At 39.2% G+C, this 13,146-nt stretch overlaps 1 protein-coding gene across 7 annotated transcripts in view; it reads left to right on the top strand.

Moving 5' to 3' along the window:
* Positions 1-13,146, top strand: part of LOC124622517 (chromatin modification-related protein eaf-1-like) — a 294,631-nt gene that overhangs the window by 222,613 nt on the left and 58,872 nt on the right. For all 7 annotated transcript variants that reach the window (XR_006980637.1, XM_047148240.1, XM_047148239.1 and 4 more), the window contains one exon: positions 11,055-11,419. Coding sequence is in view for 6 of the 7 variants with exons in the window: in XM_047148240.1 (XP_047004196.1) it covers positions 11,055-11,419 (365 nt within the window). In the remaining variant the exon portion in view is untranslated. The remainder of the gene's footprint in view (positions 1-11,054; positions 11,420-13,146) is intronic.

The raw sequence follows: 13,146 nt of genomic DNA, 5'->3' as shown, positions 1-13,146 counted from the left end.
TTTATATAAAAATTTCGTAGTACTACTTTTCGATCTCATGCTTGAGAAGCTGGTGCCTATGAATGAAATGTGAAACTATTTCACCGGCCGGTGTGGCCGAGCGGTTCTAGGTGCTTCAGTCTGGAACCGCGCAACCGCTATGGTCGCAGGTTCAAATCCTGCCTCGGGTATGGATGTGTATGATGTCCTTAGGTTAGTTAGGTTTAAGTAGTTCAATGTTCTAGGGGACTGATGACCTCAGATGTTAAGTCCCATAGTGCTCAGAGCCATTTGAACCATTTTTTTTGAAACTATTTCCTAACATAAAGCTCTTTGCTTGTAGTAGGCCTAATAGGCATTTGATATTGGTACTTCGTGGATTATATTCTGTCGTGTTATAAAAATGGCCATTTGTGCCAAAAAAGTCTCGTTTATTTGGTGTGTTACAAAATTGCTGCAATATTAGAAAGGCCTATTTTGTTTTATCTAGCAGACAGTGACAAAATAGACATAATCAGATCGAGAAACCACACCAGTCTTGGGTATTATTTGTATTAACAGCTTTTTCAGTATTAGATAACAACATTTCGATTTTTCATGTAGCAAAACGTTTCACGAACTTTGATGAAATAATAGATTCTTTCGCAGAAAGGAAAGCACGCCATATAAAGCTGTAGCAAGATTAGAGAGAAAAAAATGCTAAGAGCTAAGGTTTGAAGAAATGTGTAATTTCTTGCTTATCTCTTGACAGTATTGGTTTTATGTATCCTATATTTAATTTTATGTCACACACAACAGTAAGTTATTGACTAATAGGCCATAAAGAGTTCAGATTTTCTGAAGAGTTCTTGTTCTCTTGATTACAAATAATCCCATCCGCTATTAATTGCGAGATTTTTTTAAAGAGGAGCAGGAGAGGCACCACAGGACATTTCAATTTCCACTCTCCTGAATATAGTTTGGACGTGCGGTAGAAAAATGCTTTATGAAGAGGCGTGGCACTGCACTTTGGCATACTTACGACCAAATAATATGTCTTACGTTTCCTGTTTATGTTTGACTTTTCAGAAAGATGTGCGCTAAAAGATGAACATATTTTGAAAATTCGATTTTTTTAGTATTGACCCGGTTCGCAAATGTCGTAGATCCGGGGCTGATGCACAGAGCAGTCTGAGTTATAGTGGGTAGTCTCCATGTGACCCGTGTTTACATTTAGTGATTTTGCTGTTTCCCCTTCTTTTACTTTCACGTTAAATGAAAACAAAACTGGTATCTGTGGCCGGGAGCTATCAGGTGAATTAAAACACATTCACATAATTACGGAAGGCTGGAATATGTCATTAGTTTCAGATTTTATTTTATTTCCACCTTTCTGACAGTCAAGCATTAATCGCCTTGTGGAACAATGAAGTTATTTTTGTCTGTTTGCTAAAGAAATTTGACTTTTGTTAACCTTTTCCGCAGAGGTAGTCAATGTATTTGAAACGAAATGTTTAAGTCCACAGTACTGGCTAGTTTCAACTGTTCGCTGCGTTTCAAGTGCATGTTTTCATTTTCTAGCACGTATGGCATTATGCCACAATGAAGAACCAAACATGATATAATACCGTACTGGTGCTCCAAGAAAATTTACATCGTGAAAACCACACTGAAAAGCTTAATATCAGGTCGAGGTCTACCTCATTGGGAATCTGGACACTCGAATATGCTCTTTAAGTATGCACTTTAAATGTGCACATTTTAATATGGTTCACGAAATTCCGATGCTCTTGCAGTATCCTCTGATGTCTTGTTTCTTTTATGACATAATGTATGATCTTTCAATGTTTTACACGTACGTACATACCGGATTTCTAAGTCATGATAGCTAACCAAGCGCGGTGTCGCCTGTTATCTGCGCTCTCTGGCAACTACTGAAACGATCCTATTTCTAAGAAGTTGCGGGAAAATATTGCGAATAGTGATTTGAAAAGCATTACTTTCAAAGTAAATATCCTTTTATGTAAGTTGAACTATGTATGAGAATGTACCACAAAATTCTTAAATCACAGAGCGTTTGACCCTCATTTAAAAATCAACTCTTTGATGACGAGCCATTTAGAAGAATTTCGAACCCTGAAGATCAGACATTTATGTCATTATTAAAAATTTTACTGGCACATTTGTGTGATATATCTTAAAGTGTAACACGCGCAAAAAAGGTCAACAGTATATGCGAAAGCTTAGCTTCTCTTGCAGCTTGAGACCACTATTGTATGTGAAAGCTTTGCTTTTCTCATAGGAACACTATGTATATTAAATTAAACTATTAACTTTCCCTGTTTGTGTGTTCGTGCTACTTAGCAGTGATGTTGCTGTTGGCTGACTACATCACGTGTCCTATGCTCTCAATATCCGCCATCATCGGCTGGCGAGATCACGTGACATGAGCTACGAACGGCTTACAAAAGTGCATCAAAATCTCGATTTCAATGATTCAGAAAGTAACATGGGGTGTTCGGTGGAATTCCGATGTATACTTTCGTAATACGAAAATACGCGACGTACAGGTTGCTACACATCAAAGATATATCCAAAACGTGCCTTTTTCCCTGAGTTTCATTTTCTAAAGTACCGGGAAATTGTACTCCCTGAAATTGTACGCCCGTGTATAAAACCATAACCATTCAAAGGACTGATAAGGGAAAATATACTGTCACCCGGGAGAAAATGTATTTTTAACCGGGAAATCTGGGAAAAATCCGGGAATTTTTTTTATTTGTCCACGTATACACCCTGTGTACTGATCATAAGTGACATATTAAACAAGGTGAGCTTGGACAAGTCAGACATAGCTGAGCATTGCCTGGAAAATGGACACACAATACAATTTGAACAGAAGAGAATGGTGACTCGTGCACCCTCTTATTGGGAATCTGTTATAAAGGAGGTGTTCAAGATTAGAATATACAGCAGCAATTTTAACAGGGACCAAGGGTACACAGTTGGGCATGGGGTTTGGTGGTGGACATTGAAAGAAAGCAAAGATGATTGCTTGGCACACATAGGGAAGTGGGAGTGGCAGTTTCAAACGTGGTGCAAGCTCTTTGTGGCACGTGGCATCACTGGTCCTGCAGTGGACTTGAACTGCTGTGAGCTGTGCAACTTGCCTTCTGTGCTTGCATGGTTTCAGCTCTTTCTGATTGGTGCCAGATGTTGCACTTATATCTGTGAAAGCGGCACTCCTGACAACAAAGGTGGAGATAGCCATCGAAAGCTCAAGTATTTTATTGTAAATGATGTGGCTTGAAAAGAGAGAAGATTTTATTTAAGCAGGTTAATCTCTGCACCTTGCCAAGCTCCTTAATAGCCACCATCTATTCTACATTATCCCACCTTACTGTAGCTCCATAAATTACCATAGGTCTTACTACAGTGGTGTATATCCAGTTCATACTTATGGCATTTGAAACCCAGTTTTTACCAAAGAGCCTTCTAGTTCACATAAGAGTAGTTTTTGCCTTGGAATGTATATTCTGTCTATGAGGGGTCCATGATAGGACCGCATCCAGGGTTATCCCTAGAAACTTCACTACCCCCTCTAGTGGTTAAGTTTTACTGAGGAGCTTGAGATTTGCTTCCTCATAAATGATAACTACAACAATTTTCTTGGGACAGACCCAAGTCATGTTTTCTGCACCAATATTCTACAATGTCTAGTACTCATTGTGCCATTGTTCAACTAGTAACTAGCAAATTTGTTGGGTATTACTTTGACTAAATCATCAATGTATCCTTTGCAAAAGTAGCCTCTAGTCTTTAACTCATTCGTTGACCTCTAGGTTACACAGTCGTATAGACAAGACCCCTCCTTGTGGACACTGCCTGCTGACATTCATTCTCATTTTCTCATTCATCATGTTGGCTTCTACCTTTCATCTACTTAGAATGATATTAATCTAGTCGCATATGGTGGCTCTCAGTGCCAAGCTCTTCTACTGTTCTAACCATGGATTTGAAGATTGTATTGCTAAAAGCCCCCTCGATGTTCAGGAAAATGCAGAGAGCTATATCCTGAAAGTGTTGGGCTTTTTCCACCTTCCCAACAATTTGGTGAAATGCTGTTTCATATGATTTCCTGCTTGATATGCATGTTGATTTACATGTAGAGGAACCTCAGTTAACCTCTTGTCCTTAACATGCACATTAACCAGTTTTTATAATGTATTTGGAAGGAAGGACAGACTGATTGGTCTCATATCCCTTGGCCTTCGTATGATCAGTTCTCGCTGGCTTCAGAATGAAAACAAACCTCTCTGTCCTCCAAACACTAGCACTGATTTCTGCTGTCAGGCAGACAGTGAACAGTCTACATAGGAATCTAATTAAATCCTCTCCTCCTTGTGTCAGTAGAGCTGGAAAGATACCAACTGGGCCTAATGACTTAAGTGGTTGAAACGTTAACGCCTCCCACTCGATTTTTTTTTTGAAATTAGTACATTTTCTAGCAGTTTCCAACTATACCCTTTGATTACTTGTAAACTAGTGTCTCTGAGGGACTGGCATGTGGTATTTGTTTTCTGCAAGAGTGCACTGAGGGAAGTGTGTCAGTGCATTGAGAGAAGTGCATGTTGCTGAGCACATATAGTGTCTCACTTGCTGATCTTATATACTAACCATCCTCCTTCCTGAAAGTATTTCCTGGATTATTTGGTATTCTAGTGAAGATTTTTTGAAGTCTAGCACAAGTAGCTGTGCTGTCCACTTCCTCACAGAATATCTTCCAGGGAGATAGCTTCGCTTGCTTGCAAGGTCGTATCTGACCAGGGCTTCTGGATATTTTGCACATTGTCCTTTCTTCCTTGCAAGATTGAACGTTCTTCTTACCTGCTTCCTTTACGCTTCCAGGTTAGTTATTGCACCATGGTAAATTTCTGTTTGTGCACTTCTTGGTGATTGGGCAGTATTCTAAATATGAGGTCGTAATGGTAATGGCAGATGTCACTATGCCTGTGATTTCCTCAAAATCTCCAGAATTCCTTATCAAAGTTCTGACCTCAGATAAGTGTGAGTTTAGGTGTTTCTTATATGCTTTTCAATCTGTTTTTCCATGATTCCTATAGGCCAAGGTCTGTTTAACACCGATTTCAACTTCAAACTTAATATACATGTGATCAGTTAAGGATGGCTCCATCGCCATATGCCATTATGACATAATTGCCTATTATAGTGGACCAAGAAGTTATGTCAATTACTTCTCTTCTTTTATCCCTGAAGGTAGGTTCCCTATAACTATTCAAAATTTCCAGATTATTGTGTAGTAGAAATTTGAGTAAGGTGCTCACTTCTAATGTCGGGATGCTGCTTCTCCACACCAAGTTGTGACCATTGGCATCACAACCAACCAGCAGTTATTCATTATGCTGTGAGCAGTTATTTACCAGTCTCCTCGTTTCCTGGGAGGGAGTAGTACTGTCCTCATAAGAAAGGTAATCTGAGACATCTACATCTACGTGATTACTCTGTTATTGTCAATAAAGTGCCTGGCAGAGGGTTCAAGCTGTCTCTCTAGCTTTCCACACTCGAACGGCGTGCGGGATGCACGAGTACTTAAATTTTTCTGTGCAAGCCCTGATATCTCTTATTTTATCATGACGATCATTTCTCCCTATGTTTTTGCAATCAGAGGAGATAACCGGTGATCAAAATTTCATGAGAAGATCTCTTCACAGTTAAAAAAAAACTTTGTTTCAACGGTTGCCACTCCAATTCACATATTATGTCTGTGGCTCTGTCTCACCTATTTCGCAATAATTCAAAACGAGCCGCCGTTCTTTGAACTTTTTCGATGTCATCCGTCAGTCCCACCTGAAGCGGATAAGCACAGCAATAGTCCAGAATAGGCCAGACAAGAGTGGTGTACCGTATTTACTCGAATCTAAGCCGCACTTTTTTTCCAGTTTTTGTAATCCAAAAAACCGCCAGCGGCTTAGAATCGGGTGCAAAGCGGAAGTTCTGAAAAATGTTGGTAGGTGCCGCCACAACTAACTTCTGTCGTCGAATATATGTAGCGTTTTGCAGGCACAAAGATAAATACTGGCACCAAAACCTCTGCGTCAGTAAATAAATTTTTAAAAAAGGTGGAAGACGAGCTTTTTTTCTCCGCCATGAGTTTCGAACACTGCATTTTCATACATTATCCAACGAAGTAAATACAAATTCCGTATTGTTCATCTTCGAATGTAGCAGCATTTCAATGCACTATGAAAATCTGACTGGCAAGACTGTTTGGGGTGTTTATCAATATGGCCAACTCTGTGTCCCGAATTTTTTCCTACCTGTGAGAAGAGATGGTTGCTAATAGGAACTTTTATGAATTGTGAATCACATGCAGTATTCTCTTCACGATAATTATAATAATACGAATATGCCATGTATTCTTTCGTGTTTGCTGCTATCTCATTTAAATCCTGTCTGCCTAATAAACTACAAAACTAGAGTGAGACAACAGCAAACGCGGAAGAATATACATATCTTGTCATGTTTATATTCATATTATTCTTATGCCGAATAGTAATACAGTCAGAAATGAAGCACGGCAATTGATTAGATTTTTAAATTTAAGATGACTCTAATTTCTGTGCAGAATGTAATGTACTAAAGAGGCGTCTGCAAAGATTTTCAAACGGAGAAAAATTTTTGCTAAACTCTCGTTCAGAACATCTTCTATCATATGCAGTCTATTATTTGGCGGTAGCGCGCACCAAAGCAAGCCATGCAGTGAGCGGCTACAGGTCGTAAACACTCATTATCAGAATGCGACAAACAATGCATAACACAGTACAGTAATGAATTTTCAGCTGTGAGTGACATAAACACCTATAACAAAGAGAACGGCACTTATCTGATCAAAGAAAAATAAGCAATCAATTCAAACCAGACGAAGCACGTGCAAAAGGAAGGGTACCCGTATAAATACGGACGGAGCGCCTGACGCATAGCAACGGCTACCTGGTAAAGCTTAACTGCTAAGCTTACAACTCGAACCAAACTACTATAGCTGTATCGTCATTCATTTGACCTAAATTGTGTCTCATATTACAATGGACCAACTTTGTTTCGATTTAGAGGTGCGGCCTAAAACTTTTCTCTCCCATTGAATTTCGAGTCTCAGATTTCAGGTGCGGCTTAGATCCGGGAAAATTTTTTTCCTCGATTTCGAGTGTCATTTTTCAGGTGCGGCTTAGATTCGAGTGCAGCTTAAATTTGAGTAAATACGGTAAGCAGTCTCTTTAGTAGATCTTTTGCACCTTCTAAGTGTTCTGCCAATGAATCACAGTCTTTGGTTTGCTCTACCCACAACATTATCTATATGATCGTTCCAATTTAGGTTATTTGTAATTGTGTACCGAGCAAGGTGGCACACTGGACTTGCATTTGGGAGGACACTGGTTCAATCGCACTTCTGGCCATCCTGATCTTCTCCTCCTCTTTCTCCTTGTAATTGTAATCCCTAAGTATTTAGTTGAAGTTACAGCCTTCAGATTTGCATGACTTATTGCGTAATCGAAATTTAGTGTATTTCTTTTAGTACTCAAGTGAATGACTTCACGCTTTTCTTTATTCAGGGTCAATTGCCACTTTTCGCACCACACAAATATCTTATCTAAATCATTTTCCAATTCGTTTTGGTCATCCGATGGTTTTACAAGATGGTAAATTACAGCATCGTCTGCAAACCATTTAATAGGGCTACTCAGATTGTCTCCTATGTTGTTAATATAGATCAGGAACAATAAAGGGCTTCTTCGGGGAACATTGGATATTACTTCTTTCTGACAAGGAATCACGAATCCAGTCACACAACTGAGGCGATATTCCATAGGTGTGGTTAGAAGATGCTTGTGAGGAACAGTGTCGAAAGCCTTCTGGAAATCTAAAAGTATGGAATCAATTTGACATCCCCTGTCAATAGCACGCATTACTTCATGAGTATAAAGAGCTAGCTGTGATTCACAAGAACAACGTTTTCTGAACCTGTGCCGACTGTGTGTCAATAAATCATTTTCTTCAAGGTATTTCATAATGTTTGAACATAGTATATGTTCCAAAACCTTACTGCAAATTGACATTAGTGATATGGGCCTGTAATTCAACAGGTTATTCCTATTTCCCTTTTTGGATATTGGTGTGACTTGAGCAATTTTCCATTTGTTAGGTACGGAACTTTCTATGAGTGAGTGGCTGTATATAATTGATAAATATGGAGCTATTGCGTCAGCATACTGTGAAAGGAACCCGACTGGTATACAATCTGGACCAGAGGCCTTGCCTTTATTAAGTGATTTAAGCTGCTTTGCTACACCGTGGATATCTACTTCTATGTTACTTATCTTGGCAATTGTTCTTCATTCTACAGATCAGTACAATTTCCTATGTGCTTCCTTCCTCACATTGTTTCATCCTGAAGGTCACTAAGTCTCTGGAACAGAAGTTTGCCATCAGCATGACTGAAATTCCATTCTTTACATAAATGTTTATTCTGTTATTCTTTAAATTTGTAGCATAAATCAACTTACCTCCAGTTTTCCCAAGGCCTGAAATGCCCCGTTTATATAGATAGGGTTCCTGGATAACAGCAACATCCACCTCCTGTCTTCCCAGAAAAGGACTCAGGGCAGCAGTTGCCCCTTTACTGTGTTGCAGGTTCATTTGCAACAATTGTAGTCTCCAAATTGCATCCTTGGTGATTTCTGATGTCCTTGGTTATCATGATGACAACCTGTGAGAACCTTAAGTACAATTTCAGGTCCTGTTCTCTTATTGCCATGGGATTTTTCACCGGGTTGCATCTCAAGATTTTGGCCATCTGGTACAATCTTTCAGATGATTACCTCCAATCCTCATGTTGAGAACTTCTGGTTCTGCATCTTTAGTTTCTCAAACAGAGCCTTTGGAGAAGTATCCTTACAAGTTTTGGTATCCAAATTGATACCTTTGCGGTCTTTAAGAGCTCAGCTGCTGTCTTGTCCAGCAGCTTCACCTCCTCTCAAAGAGGGTGTCTTGGCTACTGTCTCTATAAGTCACTCCATGGTTCCATCCCTTCATAGACAAAGATAAGAGCACATGTGGCGAGATAGACCCTCCTGAATTTGGATCTGGATGTGTGTCCTCCCCAGTCATTTCAAAGAGAGCCATCTGAATAAGCTCCATTTGCTGTGAAGTGATGTTGACCAGTGGATGTCCCTGCTCGATAACTGTCATCTTGCCATGGCTTTTTCTGGACCCATTTATCCTGAGAATTTTGTGTGTTAGATTCCTCCCTTGGTCTCTTGTTCCCTGTCTTTGAGATAGAAGGGGTCTGATTACCCCCTTCATTCTGAGACATTCTTTTTTCCAGAAGTCTTAGTTTCAGGACCTTTTAGATCCTTCCATTTATCTTCTTTTTTCTTTTGTTGTTTGAGGAGTTTCCTCCTCTGAGACCCAGGCAAGGATTTGATTGTGACCTTATGCAACTTCTGAGTAACAGTTTCCCCTTCTTGGACTGACCATATAACCAGTTGTGGAAACAATTTCCAGTTGTTCTATCCAAGATGCTTGTGTATTTGAAGTTTCAAGAAATCCACCAGTTTTTGTTTTATTTTCTGTGTTTTCCATTGTGGTCCCATGCACATTGGGGATCTGTTCGGTCGACACCAAGGAACCCCATGTGGTGCAAGGCTGATTACTCAGGGAGCTCGCTTGGTACCCCTGTGGCTCTATTAATGACACATCTTACCATGTGCCACACACCCTCGGCACCGATCACACAACACATAGGGTTGGGTATATTGGTAATTGGGGAAGGTCTGTGGCAGTGAATAGGCAAGAGATAGTTGGACATTCTTCATCTGTTCATCCATTGAGGCCTGTCAGGCGTAAGAGATCCTGCCAGTAGCTGTGCTACTGCCAGCATAGCTTCTTCCAAAGATGCTAGTCTCTCTGCTGTAATGGACAGTGCTTGTACAAGGTGATGTCCCCTGCAGAGCTGTTACACATTAATATTATTTAATTTTGCAGGTGTCAGTGCACATATTTTCCCATAAAGAATGTACATAACAGTGACATTTGTCAACACTGAGATCTGGGAGCAGACGTGACATGTCTTACTCATGAGCTTTCAAACTATGAAGTGCCAATTTTGGGTGAAGTCTGACTACTTAAAGATGGCTGTAGAATAAACTGTTGTTTTGTAAACTAGATTATGCTTTGTAAATCGGCTAGGCTGTAGTTTATTGTTTTGGATGAACTACAAGAACTAATGTGAAAGAGAAAAAATTGCTGGTAGAAATTTATGAATATATATAGACTTTATTATTTTTCCATGATCTGGATCCCCTTGTTTACATGTATGAGCACCATAATGCAAATGAGGGTAAATTACGTGAAACTATTAATTAGTCAGTTAGTTAGTCAATGCTGTATGTCATTTTATATGGAAAAAATAAAGTAACAAAAGTGTGTAGTCGATGCTTGGAGTGTAACAATAGTTATGGTGAAATCTGCCATGGAGAACAGTAATAGTCAGTGATGTTAGTTATTACATGCCTGTATGTTAATTAATTTCAGACGAGTCATAGTATTTTAAAAGGAAAATGGAACTGCCAGACTTTCTGATGGTGTGGGTCACTTTTCCCAAATGAACTGATTAGTTTATAAGGTTTTGCAGACTTTGCATATTGTGAACTGTAGTACTGTACTGTCGTCAGTTAATTATATTTTCAGATTATGAGTGCCCTAATGGCAACTAATTTCATCAGTGTAAATAGAACAACCAAAATAATAACCTGGGCAATAAATTCAACTAAAAGTAAGGCTAATTAAGATATTGAGATTTTTGTGTAAGTGTTACATGTGAATAGCTAAATGACATTTAGGGTGGGGGAGGGGGGTGGCGATTGTTGTTTATTGGAGTAGAAAAAACATAATAGATGGGACGAATCCACGTTCATATGCCACGCTTTCCAAATTTTTGTTATTCCGTGCTGGACTTTCCATTGTAAGAAGTGTAGGAGGTATATTGTGATAAGAAACTGACACTTGTGCTTTTCTCTTAGGTCCTCACACAATTCTACCGCCAACCGCAGTCCCGCCACCAGGACAGCAGCAGTTACCTCCTCCACAGTTTGGCAGCACAGTACTTGGTTCTCCAAGTCACATGTATCTCCCGCAGCAGGCTCAGCCGCAACAGCCACCCCTGCACCAAGGCCCCCAAATGCATCAACAACCCCCTGCTCCTGTCCCAGCTCCTGGACCTGAGCCCCCACAGCCAGTCCAACATCCACAACAGCAGCAGCAACAGCAATCACAACAGCAGCAACAGCAGCCTCAACAGCAACAGCAACCACCTCCTCAGCATCAGCCTGCATCACAAGGATACCAACCACAGCATGCCATGGCTACAGTATCATATCCTTACCAGGTAAGTACTAAATTGGGCCTTTTACTGTTACTGTTGACTTTCCTGTGACATTAACATGAATCAAGAAACCTGTTCCACAATAATTTGCATCACCCATTGAATATTTTTATTTAAACAGTACTATCATAAAATGTAAGTCAGTTTTCTCGATTTTGCTACTGTAGAACTTAGTACAAGTAATAACAAACTCAGTGATTGTATGACATGGAGACAGTAAAATCACTTCTCAGCCAAATCTTTCAGCAGATGTGGATTGTCTTGACACAGCAGATTATTTCCTGTGCTATGAGCCTGCAGATTTGTATCTGAATTTATCTAGTCCTGATAAAAGTATTACTATGTTATCAGAAATCCAAAGAATTATTTTATTACATATAAGAATATGTGTTATCCCCCAAACTATTGTTATTTCCACTTTTCATGAGCACATTGATTTTGCTCTGCCAGAAAAAAAAACCAGGATAATTGCTGGAACTGTGGCACAGTGTGGAATATATTTTTATGTGTGGATGTATAGAGTTCTTTCTTGGTTAAATTGTTAACTCATAGAATGGAGCAAAATAATTTTCTCATTCCTTAACTCCAACAGAGATCTTTGCCCACCACAGTTGGCACTTAGTGCTAGGAGCTGACAGTGGCTGTTGGCACATGAAGTGTGTGTGTGTGTGTGTGTGTGTGTGTGTGTGTGTGTGTGTGTGTGTGTTGCTATTGTTCTTTTTTTTTCCTACATCTGAAGGAGGACTCTGCCCGATAATTTATAATATTTAGTAGCCTTCTTTCAATATGCGTGACACTCAACATCTGTTCTGTAGTATCAATCTACCCTCTTTCATATTGTAAAATTTTATATAATTCACAGGCAAGTGGTCCCACACAAGTATGTAATAGAATTTGTTGTTGAGGAAGGCAGTTAATAATTGTTGCTTAGCAAGTACAGTAGAACTCCAGTTACCCAAAGTGCAACTATCTGGATCACCAAGTAACCAGATCACTTCGAGCAAAAATTAATTTGTACTGTATGACTAAAATTGTTTATTTTGTTCAATAATTATTACAGTATACAGCACATTGTGTATTTATTATCATTATAAAATCAGTCAGCATGAATGTATTCAGACAAAATATTCCAGTGAACACTGAATACAGTATGCACATTGTTGTATGTGAAAAATTGTTAGCAGACAAACTAAAAGTCCTTCAACAATTAGACAAAGGCTTGAGTAGCAAGCAGTTAGTTGATGTTCCCAAATTAAACACTTCAGCTATTTCAGACATAAAAAAGTCCTCAATTTTAAACTTCTGAAGATGAGAATTCGCTGTGGAAAATTATAAAAATGGCAGAAAAAAAATACATTGAGTAGGCCATATTCAAGTGGTTTTTACAGCAGTGCCCCTTGGAAAACACCCTTTCAGCACTGATTGTTTGAGAAAAAATCGAAACTTTTAGCCAAAAAAATCGACAGTTTGTTTTCATTTAAAATGGGCAGTGGCTGACAAAATTTCAAGGCAAGGCATGGTGTACATGAGGTGGATTTAAGTAGTGAAAAGCTGTCATCAGACCCAAGAACAACAGAAAATTTTATTGAAAAAATTCAAAATTGAAGCAGAACCTTATGACCCTGAATTTTTGTACAATGCAGATGAGGCAGGCCTTATTTTGGAAGGGTTTATTCGAAACAACTTCAACTTCTAAAAGGGGAACTAGTGCTCCTGGCCATAAGATTAGT

The sequence above is a fragment of the Schistocerca americana genome, chromosome 7 (genome assembly GCF_021461395.2).
Source record: "Schistocerca americana isolate TAMUIC-IGC-003095 chromosome 7, iqSchAmer2.1, whole genome shotgun sequence".
NCBI classification, from domain to species: Eukaryota; Metazoa; Arthropoda; class Insecta; order Orthoptera; family Acrididae; genus Schistocerca; species Schistocerca americana.
This window is presented reverse-complemented; position numbering and strand designations above follow the sequence as displayed.